The 16,741-nt window shown below is 42.8% G+C and overlaps 1 protein-coding gene across 2 annotated transcripts in view; it reads right to left on the bottom strand.

Moving 5' to 3' along the window:
* The window catches only part of FAM3C (FAM3 metabolism regulating signaling molecule C), a 36,530-nt gene that overhangs the window by 3,109 nt on the left and 16,680 nt on the right, over positions 1-16,741 (bottom strand). For both annotated transcript variants that reach the window (XM_083400028.1, XM_083400029.1), the window contains exons 2-9: positions 13,055-13,113; positions 12,212-12,316; positions 11,162-11,191; positions 9,349-9,472; positions 5,480-5,538; positions 3,662-3,712; positions 1,885-1,969; positions 309-435 (exon numbers count right to left, since the gene is read on the bottom strand). In XM_083400028.1, coding sequence (XP_083256154.1) covers positions 309-435; positions 1,885-1,969; positions 3,662-3,712; positions 5,480-5,538; positions 9,349-9,472; positions 11,162-11,191; positions 12,212-12,316; positions 13,055-13,113 — 640 coding nt within the window. The remainder of the gene's footprint in view (positions 1-308; positions 436-1,884; positions 1,970-3,661; positions 3,713-5,479; positions 5,539-9,348; positions 9,473-11,161; positions 11,192-12,211; positions 12,317-13,054; positions 13,114-16,741) is intronic.

Genomic DNA, 16,741 nt, shown 5'->3' with positions numbered 1-16,741 from the left:
TTCATTCTGCAGGTGGAAACCACTCAGTGTTTCCCTATATTAAACACTTCCTGCAAACAGAAAGCCTGCAAAGTTGAAACCTCTCTCTCTTAAAGTGCTGGATTTCTAGTTACAGGAAGGTTGGTTGGTTGAATGTGCAGAAACATTAAAATGGGCATCCTCTGTCTGCAGTCTAAAGCAGTGCAGTCCTTCATATCATCTCAGGATTCTACAAGCACATTCATTCTGCTGCCTGCGGAGGCCAAGGCACGTCAGCTGTGAGTCTTGGACTCCACATGGCGCTTCCAAACATTAACCTGAGAACAAACCTGTTCAAATGGGCTTTTAGTCTTGATTCCTTTCCCGCCGCAGAAGACCCAGTTGTCTCTGAAGCCAAGGTTCGTGATGGATGTGCTTCCTAGTTCAGATATTAGTTTCCGCGATTCTTCGTTAAGCCTTGGAAAAGATTCAAAAGGATTAATATACAAATGAACTGATAAGGTCCTGGCTGTCTAAATCAAAAGGATTAATATACAAATGAACTGATAAGGTCCTGGCTGTCTAAATCAAAAGGATTAATATACAAATGAACTGATAAGGTCCTGGCTGTCTAAATCAAAAGGATTAATAAACAAATGAACTGATAAGGTCCTGGCTGTCTAAACCATGAGCTGCCAATGGGTTGGCTTCTGAGTGCGCAACTTTCATCTGCCACAACCAGCATGACCAGATGTCAGCGATGATGACAGCAGCAACCTCTGGGGGGTAACATTGGCTGCGATCTACGCAACTGATTCAAATAACCATTCTGATTCAAGTTGTGTTTACTTGAGCAAAACGGTACAATTCAAGTCCACTGATGCCTTCACTTTGAAACAGATGGATGCTATTGGATGCCAATGCTTTAGATAAACTTCCATGGCCACTGAAGAAAAATATGCATTTCATCTACCGTATATACTCGAGTATAAGCTGACTTTTTTCAGAACATTTTTTTTGCTGAAAAAGCCCCCCTCGGCTTATACTTGAAAGAGGGTCCTTTCGGGCTGCTCCTTCCTCCTCCGCTGCTGCCACCACCTGGTTTGTGGTGTGGTGAACCGGCTTATACTCGAGTCAATAAGTTTTCCCAGTTTTTTGTGGTAAAATTAGGTGCCTCGGCTTATAGTCGGGTCGGCTTATACTCGAGAATATACGGTAATTATCCTAGCCTCTCTTGGGCCACTACCCCTTCTCCTTGCTCCCAGCTGTAAACTCCAGAAGCATAGCCTATTCAAGGGCAAATGCATTGAAGTTCTCATGCCTTTTCCTAGTCATTTTGCTTGATTATATAGCTAGATGAGGCCACGGACCTAAATAGATCCACAAGGTCCTTTTCTCAAAACCACAACTACCAGCCCCACACCTGACACTGAAGAACAGTATACATGAGGAGGCTTAGTTTGGTCAGAATCAAATGTACACTTCCAGAGTTAACGCTAAATACATTACTGGTAAATGAGTCACCATAGCATGAAAATTTGGGTCCCGGGCTTTTCAGACTCTATAGAATCACAGAACTGTAGAGTTGGAAGGGACCACGAGGGTCATCTAGTCCAACCCCCTGCAATACATGAATTTGCATTGGTTGCAAAATGTGGTTATTATTTTTCCTGCTCTCCTACCCCACTACCTTGATCTCATGCTTTGGCAAAGTGTATCCTCTCCTCCCCACAAATGCTTAGGCTCAGCCGCCTCCTACAGATTGTGGAAATGGCCTTGGGGGGGTGTCAAACATTTGGAGAAATGGTGTCCTCCACTGCTACTACAGCAACTGACAAGACATTGCTGCCTTAGTCCTTAGCCATATGACTGATTCCCTATGTGTAAACAACCCTCTTTTTTTGGGTGGTCTTAGCAACTGCTTACTTAGTTGCGCCATCATCGTAGGTTGCCATCAATACGATTGTTCCATCTTTAATGGTCTTCAGAAAGTCAATAAGCGGGGCGACATCTAAACGAAACAGAAGTTTAGCACAACACAGTCACAATCGCATGCAGTGCTAAAATGTCTACATTGGACTTCCTTTCAAAGAAGTTATGTGATGGAAAATAGCAATGTCGCTGGGATTAAGAGCCCAAACTAATTTATGTTTACGAATTACCTCTGAATGTTCTTTGCGAAATTTCGATGCCATGTATTTGCAGACTGCTCAAAATTTCTATTTCTGGCGTTTCACAGTAGTGATAGGTGACATGCCATGGTGTTTAGCATTTGATGATAATGACAGCCAATATGCAATGGTACAGTGGTGCCCCGCAAGACGAATGCCTTGCAAGACGGAAAACCCGCTAGACGAAAGGGTTTTCCGTTTTTCAATGCGCTTCGCAGGACGAATTTCTCTATGGGCTTGCTTCGCAAGATGAAAATGTCTTGCGAGTCTTGCGATTTTTTTTCGCTCCCCACCCCCTTTTTCTAAGGCACTAAACTGCTAATAGCCTTTTAGCAGCTAATCCGCTAATCCCTTAAGCCTTTAATAGCCGCTAAACCGCTAATAGCGCTAATCCGCTAATAGGGTTACTTCGCAAGACGAAAAAACCGCAAGACGAAGAGACTCGCGGAACGGATTCTTTTCGTCTTGCGAGGCACCACTGTATATGCTAATGTTTTTAACTTCCTGCAACTGGGTAATGCTATCCACATTTATTTGTCTACTATGGAACTCCTGCACGCCAATTACAAAAATCCTACCGTAGTGGTGAGGAACATGTGGCATCCAGATGTTGCTGGAACCCCATTGGCCCCAGCCAAAAGGAGAGAGATGTAGTTCAACAACATCTGGAGAGAGACAGGTTCCCCAGCTGTGATCTTCTGGGGGCACTTTCTAGGTGCACACTCCATTGCATGCACGGCTCTAGTTCTTTCCATTTCCCGCTGTGAGCTGACCCAGCCTTTTGCTGTGTGGATTTCAGAAGCATGGTTGTTGTTGTTGTTGTTTTGTTGTTGTTTTTGGACCATTTATATACCGCTCGTAGTTAAACAAAACTCTTAAGCAGTTTACAACATAGGTTAAGACATCTCAAATAAACAGCAAATAATACCAAAACAAAAAGGAGACAATTTCTACGTTCTATAAAACTTAACTAAATAGAACATCCTCGTCAGTATCAAAATCAACACTGCCACATAAAAATCAGCTGTGAAAAAATGCAAGGAAAATCCATTGTAAAGGGCTAAATCCAAGCATCCTCTAAAGATCAGGAAGCAAAATAATTAAAAATGAAAATGAGCTAAAAAGTATTTCACATTTTAAAAAACAAACCAACCTGATTCGCAATGAAGCAAAAGAAAATCAACTCATTCTTCCCCACCACTGTACATCAATCATGCCATTAAATGAATCAATCCAATTAAATGCCCAGCTTCCTATTCAGCAATTTGCACAAGCTAAAAATGCAGAGACCATTCAGTTTTGCTCACACACCCGCCAGCATATAACGTATTTGATAGCTGATGGGAGATTTTATATTTCAAGTCTGCAAACAACCTAGCAATGCCAACAAGTTTCAAATGTCTAGATTCTGAGAGTATTATTATTTTAAAATCAAAATGCAATTTTCAATTCAAAGTTCTTTCAAGATGTGCTTAACTACTTTCATTTTATACTGATTTTTTAATATAAGAACCAAGTATTCCAGCACTTACCTCCACCCCACATGTCAAAGAATTTTGTATCCACCATGCTACCTGTTTTGCCTAGAAAAGGATTAATAAGTAAGTTTAACACAACAGCACATTCAAAAATCGCTACAGATAAAGTGAACAGATTTTGCTCACATGGAAGCTGCAAACAGCCCCTTCAAAAAGCTCTGCATTGTTGTGCTTATAACAAAGCAAAGTGGGCTTCTAACACAGCTGCCAACCAGTGACAGAATCTGGCTAAGTGTACAGGATGCCTCCATCTTTGGCCATTGCTTGACTTTAGCCATCACCAGCAGAGGCCACGAGCGATTTCCACATTTTTAAAGCTAGTGATTATCAGAATGTTAAAAGCCATTACACAAAATTTTGACTAAGCTTTCACCCCTCCTCCACTGAAATTGTCCTCCAAACTAGTTGTTTTTTCTTTAAAAAAATATTATAATACTGAGAGATGCAAGTTGTCATTTCGTAAAGATTTTTAATAAAGTTATCGGGGTGGTCTGCTTACAACAGGGATGAAGTTCTGGATTTAATTACAGTGTACACACAAAGATTAGATTACGTTTGGGGACAGAAATGTGAACTCCTATTGGCCAACAGTTTCATTAGCAAACCAAAATCACCGTGTAAACTACGAAAAACCACAATCAGAACTGTTTTAGAGTTTCATGAAGGTTTTAAGAAGTAGATAATTAGCAGGAATACCCCCAAAACTCATTTGGGGCTGGACTGCTAGAGGACAACATCCTAGGAAGCAACAGGCAACAGTTCAGCTCAGAGTCACCCAAGTTATTAAGGTTTTTGCAAAGGGTGGTGGCAGCAACCTCTTTCTGGAATTATTTCTAATGACTTCAACAAGTACAAAAAGGCAAGAGCGTGCTAGGATCCAATAAATTTTTATAAGTTTTACTGTTATTTTGTTTCGGTGCTGTCAGCTGCCATGAAGGAAGGAGGGAATAAAACCTTTCAGTTAACAAAGCGAGAACCAGTGCCAGCCAGACCTTGTATTTTTCTTCTCAAGGACATAGTCAATACATATACACTCTTTTTCCAAGTGTAGATGTTGGTAAAATGGGGCCATCCACACACAAAGAAGGGAGGTTATCAGAAGCATCGGTGGAAGCCGAAGGTTTGCAATGAGGACTGGGCATGTTATGTGGGGAAAGCAGGAAAAAAAATGATGGTGGGGGAGTGGAATGCAATTATTCTGGAAGGACCCTGAACAGGACCACTCTATGCTGCAACATTTAGTTGCAGGTCATGCTAGCCTCTTTTGAAAGTTACCACTGACTGTTCATTTTTAGCTAGATCCAGTCATTCCAAATGTGAAATTTGCCTACTACTATGATTAATTCTATGGGACACGGGTGGCGCTGTGGGTTAAACCACAGAGCCTAGGACTTGCTGATCAGAAGGTCAGCGGTTTGAATCCCCGCAACGGGGTGAGCTCCTGTTGCTCGGTCCCTGCTCCTGCCAACCGAGCAGTTTGAAAGCACGTCAAGTGCAAGTACATAAATAGGCACTGCTCCGGCAGTAAACGGTAAACGGTGTTTCCGTACGCTGTTCTGGATCGCCAGAAGCGGCTTAGTCATGCTGGCCACATGTCCCGGAAGCTGTACGCTGGCTCCCTCGGCCAGTAAAGCGAGATGAGCGCTGCAACCCCAGAGCTGGTCACGACTGGACCTAATGGTCAGGGGTCCCTTTACCTATGATTAATTCTCCGTGCCAACATTCAGGCTTCCTTACTACTTGCATGGAAATAGTTGTAACGTTAATATAAGAATGCTGATACGGTTAAAAAACCCCAAACCAGTCACTTACCATTGACCAGAGCTATATTAATCCCTCTTCCAACGTTGTTTTTAACTCCACTCATCAACCTGAAACGAAAATCGCAGAGAAAGGGAATTATGACAAGCTTTCCCCCTCTCCAACTCCCCGCTGCCAACTGGAGGTTGTGGAGAGTATAGTATACTTTCTAACGACATCCTGTAAGAAATGTGAACTTCTCCCCTCTGGGCTAAATGAAATTTGCACACCTTACTGCTACAGGAAATGTTGGCTCTTTTTCCATCATCACTTTAAATTATTACAGATGGCAGACAGCATAACAAATTGGACTGTGCATCTGATCTAACATGTCTACCCAGGGTCTACTATGAAAAGCTACAATTCAGGGAGACCAGTTATTCCACTGCCAGCAGTGAGACTCATCTAGCTAATCTCAATATATACAGCTTTAACTAACACACGTTCTTCAAGTTAAACAAATCCGACTAATTAACCCAACCCATGCCCCATTTCTGGGAAAAGAGAACCTCCTATTATTATGAGGAGAAGAAAAACATGCACCATCTTAATCAACTTCCTGTTAAACAACAGGCCCATCTACAGAGCAGCTTTTCTGGCACTATCTTACAGAGCATAGAAACTGAAACAAGAGCAGGGCTATAGAAGAGAAAATACTCTCGATGTGGCCTTTGCTGGGTTATGGTTTGGGTTCAGCACACAGTCTGCACCCTAATATGCAGCACGATGTCCTTTATAGACCATCAGATTGTCTCGGCAGAACAGCATTTGTGAGCCAAGCATTTTATTTCATTTTTAAGATACAGGTGTTGGGTTTTGTTTTTCCCCCCAATTCTGCTGTGAGTTAGCTACTGTGATGCATAGGATTTACCACAAGGGGGTAGCAATGCATCACTTTAGGTTTCTTGCTGAAGTGTTGGCAGAAAGGAACCTGGACAGGAAGACAGAGAAGTATTTCAAGGTCTAAAATTCCATTCAGAGTGTACGATTAACACATCGTTTGTCAAACGTGGGTCCCCGGCTGTTGCCGGACTACAACTCCCATCATCCATAGCTAGCAGGACCAAGCGGTCATGGATGATGGGAGTTGTAGTCCCAACAAGAACCGGGGACCCAAATTTGAGAAACGATGGATTAACATTTCAACAGAGGATGACTTGGGTAAGGACGCCACCAGGTGTGCCAACTGAGCTTTGAGAAAGACGTTGTGTGACACAGGTGAACTTGGGGATGCCCAGTTAAGAGCCAGATCTGAAAGCAGCCCCCAAGCTGCAAGCCCTGCTCAGCACGGCCTGAATGCCACCTTAACTTATGAAGCAATGGAGGAAGCATTTAAAGGAGGACATCAACCTCATCAGATACATCAAGAAACACTTCTTCTCCTGCTTCGTAAGTCCCTCAGATGTCACCTGAGCTTCCAGATCACAACTCTGGCCTTTGGATACGTAATCTAATCTTGCAGTGAAATAAATCGATCTGGAAGCTTTGGTGCCAGCTGACTGGTTGGGGTGAAAGGGCAAAGGAACAAGGAGGCCAAACAATGGCTCCAGAAGTTTCGAGAGAAATATTGATTGAAAGAATAAAAAACCTCTTAATATGAACATGCACAAGAATGCAAGACCAATTTGTTCTTTCCAGTAACTCTCAAAGTTGAAAGATGAAAGCAGATGACAAGGGACTCCAGAGAAGCTGGGCCAGAAATACCCCCCCCCCCACCGAAAAAGTTTGGAATATATCCAATTAAGATCCATTAAAAACAATGGGCCTAAGTTAGTCATGTTCATTAATTTCAATCAGTCTACTCCGAGTAAGGCTAGCATTGGACTGGCAGGGCTGAGCCCTTTTGGGATGGTGGTGTATACAGCAGAACAGTACGGAAACCATGCAAATATTTGGCGTGGCTGTTAATCTCTAGAACAAATCCGTTCTTAAACCTTCACATTATCTCCAGCATTCCACAGTAAATTTGCATCCAGGATACAAAAACACAGGCGAGTACGGACAGCTTAGGTTTCATCCTGGTACATTATAAAGCAGAGTATGAGATTGACTAACTCCACTAGGGAAAATGGCCTGAGCCGAGCAAAAAAATCTGCAAAGAGATATATATGTTATTGTGCTGGATACTAATCTTACAGAAATGGACTTCGAGTTCTGTATACTTAAGGGGGGGGGGGAATTCTGCTACTGACCCTGATGATGAGTTGAAGCCACACGGAGAAAAGCAGCTGCCCCATGGTCACAAATGCTTCTAATCTTACAATGCCATTTTAATCACAGTAAAAAGTGACACAACCTAACCTATTACTGAACATTTGGGGCTGTATCCAACCATATCACTCCGCTGATGGTTAAGGAAGGCTTTTGTCAGTGGAAAGGGGCAGAAAGCCATTTCTGGCAATTCCTTCTTCCCCCAAGTCCTCCCAGGTCCCCCTTAAACCTCCAGAGGGGTGGGAGGACCCTCTTAAACAGCAGTTCTGTGTGGATCCCCAGAAGTTATTGGACTACAACTCCCATCATCCCTGAGCTCTGGCCTTGCTAGCTAGGGGTGATGGGAGTTGTAGTTCAACAACATCTGGGGACCCACAGGTTGAGAAAGGATGCTCTAAAAGGACCCTTGGACAGTTAAGTCCAGTCAAAGGCAACTATGGGGTGTGGTGCTCATCTTGTTTTCAGGCCAAGGGAGCCGGCATTTGTACACAGACAGCTTTCCGGGTCATGTGGCCAGCATGACTAAACCGCTTCTAGTGCAACGGGACACTGTGATGGAAGCCAGAGCGCATGGAAACACCATTTACCTTCGTACCACAGCGGTACCTATTCATCTACTTGCGCTTGCGTGCTTTTGAACTGTTAGGTTGGCAGGAGCTGGGACAGAACAACGGGAGCTCACCCTGTCGCGAGGATTCGAACTGCCGACCTTCTGATCGGCAAGTCCAAGAGCCTCAGTGGTTTAGACCACAACGCCACCCGGAAGGACCCTCTAGACTAGAGCATGTTGAGAGGAGATGCAGGAAGAAATGCCCAAATCTTCACCCTTCTCCATTCTGCCAACCGAGACCTGACTGCCAAGTCTGGGTAAAACCCTTTGCAATTAAAAGAGTAGCCTCCAGCTTGACGTCTTATGATGTTATCCAAGTAGCAGACTATCTTAACAGAGTGGAGTTATGTGAAGCATGTGGAACATACACGCATTAACATTCATAACCTCAAGATACCCACAAATTTTATTGTTCCCACTTTCCACGCTGCCGGTTTGGCACGTCAACACAAAACTGGAAGAATGGATGTGGTTGCTTGAAAACAAAGAAAGACAGGCTTCATCCACCCTACTCTTGTACCATGCGTTTTGGTGCCAGAAACACCAGCTCTTCCCATTTTCCCTGGACTGGATCAGATACTGTTTATTAAGAAATCTTATATCCTGCCAATCCAATGTAAAACAGAAGCCAAGGCACTTAATTACATTAAAAAAATCCAGCACTGAAACAATTTTTGCACCACCAAAAGTATAAAAGAAAAAAGAAAAAGTCAGCCAGCGTTAAAAATTGAACTAATGAAAACTGCCCCACCTCCTCCTGTATTTGTAATTTAAACTATCAGAAAAGAAAGTCTGCCTAAGCAAAATCAACTTGACTGGGTAGCAGAAATGGAATCATGAATGCCTCCTATGGGCAATAGTGTTTGGTGATACTCTCTCTATATAGTTATAGCCTGCTGTAGAGATCTAGGCACAGAAACAATTGCAAGCACTCAGGGAATGTGCGTTTTGTTTCCAAACTAAATTAAAGACAATGTACATTTTCTATTGAAGACCAGGGTGCAAATTATCCAAAACTACCTTCCGAAAACCAACAGAAGTGAAATCAGGTGATACGTACACATTATCTTCTACGCAAATTTTAGGCCCAACGACATTGGCTGCTCCACTTGCCATTTTGAATGCAAAATGGTTCTCTGGACAAATTTTAGTCGTTCCACATTTATATCTCGGGGGTTTTGTAGCTTTGGAGGGAAAAAGAAATCCCATTAGCAGAAAAACGATATAACATCAGATGCTCTCTTATCTTTATTTCTAAAGACTATACAGCATGAACACATTGATTTCAACAGGATAGTCCAAAGTGTGGTTTTTAAAAAAAGAAAATCATCTGGAAAAGTGTCTTGTGAAGCCAAAAGACACACTTGTCTTGATGAATATTATCATTCATCAAGTATCATTTACCCCACCAACTTCTACTAGAGCAGACGTGTAAATTCATGCGTTCTAGAATGTGAATTTTTTCTGAGATATCTCATAGATATTTCATAGAATTGGAAGCAACCCCCTGCAATGCAGAAATATGCAGCTGGGATCGAACCAGAAACCTTGCCATTGTCAGCACCATGCTCTAACCACCTGAGCTGCCCAACGGCTCTTTCTTTTTTAGGCTCCAGAAATTACACAGAAGGACGGAGGTAAATGCAATGGCTATCCCAAGGTTGAGTCTCCAAATGTTGTTGGGACTACAGCTTCCATTGCCCATCCTGGTTAGGATTGATGGAGTCCTGGTCCAGTAAAAAATGGGGACCCGGGTCGAGATATAGCTCAATGTAATGTTCACTGGGGAGAACATAAAGAATGTGTAAATCTGGAGCTGAACATTCCAGTGGCGGCTCATTTAGAGGGGGTTGGAGGCAGTGGCATCTTCCCAGTGGCGGCGCTGCAGTGGTCAGGATGAAGCAAGGTGGTGATGTCAGGGGAACTCCAGGTTCAGCAGCCCCATGCAGATGCTCCCGCAACCTTGCTGTTGCTGCCTTGGCCCTGACCCATCCCAGTGATGGCCTTGGCCCAGTATACCTGAAGGAGCATCTTCACCCCTATCATTCAACCTGGAGGTCCAGCTCCAAGGGCCTTCTGGCGGTTCCCTCCCTGCGAGAAGCCAAGTTACAGGGAGCCAGGCAGAGGGCATTTTTGGTAGTGCCGCCCGCCCTGTGGAACGCCCTCCCAGCAGATGTCAAGGAAATAAACAACTATCTGACTTTTAGAAGACACCTGAAGGCAGCCCTGTTTAGGGAAGTTTTTAATGTTTGATGTTTTATCCTGTTTTTAATATTCTGTTGGAAGCCTCCCAGAGTGGCTGGGGAAACCCAGCCAGATGGGCAGGGTGTGTGTGTGTGTGTGTCTGTGCGTCTGTCTATAATTTATTATAATTTATTATTATTATTATTGTGAAGACAGTGCCAAGAGGATGAGCCACCATGTCTGAGATGAGCCACCTCTCTGAAAAAATGATCAAAGCAAATGTTAAACACTCCTGAACAATTTTAATGGCTTTACTGTAAGCCCGAGTCAAGAAGTGGGAACATCTCCATCCAGGAAGAAGAAGAAAAAGGAGGAATAATAGGTAGCTTCTAGGGCCCCATCTAGGTGGTGGAGTTAGCTTCAGTTCATTAGTAGCTGGAAGGGTTTTCAGCAAGGAAACTCAAACCCAGGGCTCATGACCACTCTACCAAGGCTTTCTGCCCCAGCCCCTATGGTCCTGCTCTGCCACTGTGTGTAAATTCACATGTGGTCTAGTCATTCTTAGGAAAATTGGAATAAGAGAGTAGGCTGGAGATTGCCTATGGGTCATGTGCATCTTATTTTGGGTTTATAGAAGAACTAAGAACATAGAACACGAAAAAGTAAAAACCCTGCTATACGATACTTACGCCGTGCAGGTAGCTCCAGTGGTGATCTTGCTGAAAGAGATAACATTTTATATTATTCCTTAATCACGTTCAAACAAACAAAAAACAGGTCAACGTCTATCAAATAGAAGAGAAGGCTTAAAAGTTATGGCTTTTCTCCAAGGTTAGACAGTGCTTGCCTACAGAAACTGTACAATTCCAGTTTGAGTGCAGAACGTGCTGTCACGGAACAGTATTTTTACTGAATGGAATAACTGCCTGTTGTTGTTGTTGTTGTTTAGTCATTCAGTCGTGTCCGACTCTTCGTGACCCCATGGACCAGAGCACGCCAGGCACTTCTGTCTTCCACTGCCACCCGCAGTTTGGTCAGATTCATGTTTGTAGCTTCGAGAACACTGTCTAACCATCTCGTCCTCTGTCATCCTCTTCTCCTTGTGCCCTCCATCTTTCCCAACATCAGGGTCTTTTCCAGTGAGTCTTCTCTTCTCATGAGGTGGCCAAAGTATTGGAGCCTCAGCTTCACGATCTGTCCTTCCAGTGAGCACTCAGGGCTGATTTCCTTAAGAATGGAATAACTGCCTACAAATTAATATTTCTCCATTCTAAATTGTGTGATTGAGTTATTGGCTCATTAAAGAAAGCCATTTTAGGTTCTATAAAGTTTTATTTCCTATAAGTAAAAATTTAAAATAAACCTTTTTCTGTATATCAAACAGGAAGCAAAACACTAACAAATTGGCAACAAATGAAACAAAATAGAATAGAATAAATAAAAGCAGCTGCTGATAAGCAATTTGCAAAAAAACAAAAACAAAATCACCCAGCACGGTTTAGTTTAACATCACAGCATATATGAGAACACAAGGCTCAGAAGAGAAATAATTCTTTCAAAGCAGTATTATTACATGCATAAATCACCTAGCCTGCAACTCTATCCACTTACTAGGAAGTAAGCTCCACTGAACTCATTGGGAATTAAATCTGAATAGATGTGTGTAAGATTACACTGTTTAGCAGCCTAATTCTGGCTGAAATTATATGCAGGGAAAACAACAGAAGCAAATCACTTACCAAACAGGTTCCCTAGGCTGGCGTCCATTTTTATTTCAAAAACTTGGGATATGACGTAAAATGTCAGCAGAAAGACAGCTACCGCTACCGCCAATTTCGCAGCTCCTGCTCCGAAAAAAGGGTGCGTTATCATTAACTGCTATTATTTTGATGCAACAACACCTTTGTTAAGCCATCTGACTAAGAGTTCTAGATCAAAAAGAGCAACACCCTAAACGCTGCTGGGAAAGGAACAAGAGCCATTGGCCCACAAAAACAAGCCTTGCTCTGCGCGTGTGTTTCTTTCTTTTGAATAAATTTTATTAGAATATAAAGAATACAGAGCTTATTATCAAATATGGTTCCCCCCCCCCCATATATATATATATTGCAACGTACCTCTAAAATACGTATCTTACACATGGCACTTTATTACAGAAATGGACTGGTGAAATGTATTAATTCTGGCATAAACGTGTATGACTGCTCTGAATAGTGCTGTTGCATTTTGCTCCTCTTTTTATTCATTTGTATTATAAAACTGAAATAAAAACATTTATATAACAAAAGAAAAACTTCCCAGACCTTAAACATACCAAAATCCATTCCTGACTGCTCCCATTCGTAATATACTAATATGCTACGAAAAGCAGGCCTGGAAAAAACAGATACACCTCAAACCACACATAATTTAAACCAGCCTGGCCATATAGTCCCAATGAATTAAATGTTGGCTGACCACTTCAAAACTAAACACTCATGATTAACTGAACTGTGAAACATTGAGAGGACAGATCTTCATTTCCGCGCAGACTAACGTATCTTGTTTCACCAGCCAAAAAATAAGGTGGTCGTTGTTCTTACCTGCTATTCTCATGGTTGCCCTTTTTTCGTTATTGACACAATTGCATTTAACCAGCTCCCTAGGAGAATGAAGGGATAAAAGCAGCATTCAGTTATACTGTACTAGAACAATCAAACAGAGCATTTTTTGTTAATCAGTGCCGTTAAAACATTATAATGGGCTGATGGCAACACCATGATCCCGAATAAAAAATGTATAATTTCACCATGCAATGAAATCTGGAGACTTTTAGAAATTATTTTGGTAAGCAACTAAGACAGGATACAAGAAGAGGCTGCAAGGGTTATCTGTATACATTTCATTTTAGGTTGGGCACTCTGAGCCCCATACAGTAGTACCTCAGGTTACATACACTTCAGGTTACATACGCTTCAGGTTACAGACTCTGCTAACCCAGAAATAGTGCTTCAGATTAAGAACTTTGCTTCAGGATGAGAACAGAAATCGTGCTCCGGCGGCGTGGCGGCAGCAGGAGGCCCCATTAGCTAAAGTGGTGCTTCAGGTTAAGAACAGTTTCAGGTTAAGAACGGACCTCCGGAACAAATTAAGAACTTAACCCAAAGTACCATACTTCTGTTTTCCTTGGAACACTGCACAACTTTTATTAGGTAAGAAGAGGCAACATTACAGAACATTAAAAAGAGAAGCCATGGGATTTGTTAGAGATTACAAGTGCTCTACGAACTCTCCTATGGAAATCAATAAATGTATTGATTTCATTCGTATTGCAATTGATAAATGTATCTATTTTCATTCGTATTGCAATTGATAAATGTATCTATTTTCATTCCTATTGCAACTGAATTGTGAATATACACCATGAGCTGTATTTATTTGCACCTACCAATTCCAAATAGATTATATGCTGTATGGATTAAAAATAAAGGCGGGGGGGGGGGGGAATCAGAGTAAACCATCTGCGCTCATTTGGCATACACTCACTCAGTGGAAAATGTTTGCACAGAAAGAATGACGCCAACTGTACTACTATCAAAACCAAGAAGGTGCAAAAAACGAAACCTAGTTCTGAGTGCTGAACTGCTTTGAATAGTCCCCCATGCAAAACAGTTTTGAAATCCCACAGAGATTTCAAAAGCACTTTGCAATATATGACACAGGGGCCCAGTTCTCAAAAAGGAAGAGTCAATTTCCCAGAGGGTGCCTGCAAGCTTTTGATTGTGCCTAAAATAGCTCCTAGGATTCCAGTCTTAATATTAATATAATGACACACACCCCACACCCCCCCGTGCATGCTCAAAGGTTGTTGTTGAATAACCTGATTCTACTTACACTTGTACAACACTGGCAAAACCAATAAACTAAAGTATCACGACTTTACCAGTTTCACATACTCCTTGCTAATTTTGTCTTTCACCGAATGCTCCTAAATTAAAATTTCATAAAAATAGGGAGGGGGAGCCCATTCTAAGAATCCTTTTTCCGCTCAAGAAAGTAGGGCACTGGGCTAAAAGCCAGGACTCTGGCACAGCTAGATTAGCATTAATTCAAATGTGTTTTGGAGGAAGATTGTTTGTAGCTCTTCCTACATTCTCCAGGCTGGAACAGAGCTAATCTCAAAAGGCACATGCACCTTCCTGCTCACTGATGCTTACAGCGTAAACCAAATATAAAAGCAGGTTGGGTGCACACTGATATTTTTCCAAGATAGAGATCTGGTTCAACAGGATCTGCTGCCTGCAACTCAGCTTCAGTTCAGTGGTATAGTGGGTTGTCAGCACCCGGGGCAAGGCAAGTAATTTGCGCCCCCTACAGTGAGTGAGCCAGATAGAGGCAGAGAGCTGCGAGTGCGAGCGCACCCCCCAGATGTTGCGGCCGGCCCCCCCTGCACCCCCCACGCTACGCCACTGCTTCAGTTGAATGTTTTACCGCAGATGCACCGATTTATACACCACGCACCAAGACTTGGCCATCTGGAATTCTAACATGCAGCGACAATTTCTGGAAAATTGGTCATCTCCCACCCTTGTAGAATTCCCTGAGAAGGTATTTCAAAATCCAGGGAATGCTTTCAAGAGGCTTTCCGCACATAAACGTAATTTAAAATATGCCTGTAAGAGCCAATTTATTCCACGTTTCCAATTCACTAAAATTAACTTATTTAAAAACTCCAATTTCAAAGCAGTTCAGTTTGGGCAGCTTCATAAACGTGCTGTTAATCAGATCATTTTATAGCATCACATCTGCTCAGCTGCAGCAGCAACCATAATTTGTCTGAATTACGCCACAATATTTTCTATTGCTAAGCCTGTGACCAAATCCTGCATTATCTTTTAATTGTTCCACATCACCAAGCAGAGTTGGGAACTCTTTCTGAACAATTCAGGGAACAGAAAGAAGAAAGAAAAAGAAAGAAAGAAAGAAAGAAAGAAAGAAAGAAAGAAGAAAAAAGAGAAGAGAAAAGAAAAAGGGAGTTCAATGTAAAAGAGAAGAGTCAAGGTTGAGGTGCTGTACAAATTTCAGCATCTAAAGCATCAAAATGGAAAGTGAATAGACCTCATCTTGAAATGCAGGAAATTTTATCCCTCTTAAGTAGGCCATTTTTTTTATTTGTAGTTCCTGCCATGCTTTCCCCTCGGACTTTCCCCTTGTCGCCCCAATCTTCCAGTTCCTCCACTTCTTCTTCTTCTTACTTTTGTACACCGCCCCATACCCAGGTCTTAGGGCAGTGCACAACAAAAAAATTACAATATAAGTACACAAAATACATAATAAAAACAAATCCCCCCTCCCCATCACATTTTTGAAGGGCATTGGATGTCAATCTGCCAAATGCCTGGTTAAGGTTTATAATGAAGGTGCCAGCCAACTCTCCCTAGGGAGAGCATTCCACAAACAGGGAGCCATTGCAGATAGCACAGTGGGGATTTTTTCACCCTCTTCCCCCACCCTTCCTGCAGGCAGTTTCAAAATTCCCATTGTTCTAGGTGCACTTATTTAGTTTATGAGCTCTGGGTGCAGTGTTGCGCCCCAGATTTCAGATTAAAACTGCAGAGTGGAAGGAAAGGAGGACCTTGTTCTGCCTCCCCGCTTCTAGCTGCTCTCCGAAGACTGGAGAAGAGACCCTCTGAAGAATATCAGGGGGGTGGGCATGGGAAGGACTAGACCATGTGAAAAATGGACATAATATTTTAGCTGCAGTTCATTAGGCGTGTTGTAAAAAAAAGCATGCCTAGACATCCCATTGTTGCGCCCGTTACCTAGGTTTAAGGTTCCATCTAGCTCCTAGCTTTCATATCTCAGTTTCTAACACTGCCTAAAAGGCGCTGTGGTCTAAACCACTGAGCCTCTTGGGTTTGCCGAACAGAAGGTTGGTGGTTCGAATCCCCGCGACGGAGTGAGCTCCCATTGCTCTGTCCCAGCTCCTGCCAACCTAGCAGTTTGAAAGCACACCAGTGCAAGTAGGTAAATAGGTACCACTGTGGTGGGAAGGTAAACGGTGTTTCCGTGCGCTCTGGTTTCCGTCATGGTGTTCCATTGTGCCAGAAGCAGTTTAGTCCTGCTGGCAACTTGACCTGGAAAGCTGTCTGTGGACAAACGTCAGCTCCCTCGGCCTGAAAGCGAGATGAGCTCCGCAACCCGAGTCTCCTTTGACTGGACTTAACCATCCAGGGGTCCTTTACCTTTTCCAACACTGCCTACAGGGAAATTGCCCCCCCCCCCAAGCT

The sequence above is a fragment of the Podarcis tiliguerta genome (assembly GCF_965153285.1).
Source record: "Podarcis tiliguerta genome assembly, chromosome: 10".
NCBI lineage: Eukaryota > Metazoa > Chordata > Lepidosauria > Squamata > Lacertidae > Podarcis > Podarcis tiliguerta.
Note: the sequence above shows the minus strand (reverse complement) of the source record. Positions and strands in the feature narration are given on the sequence as shown.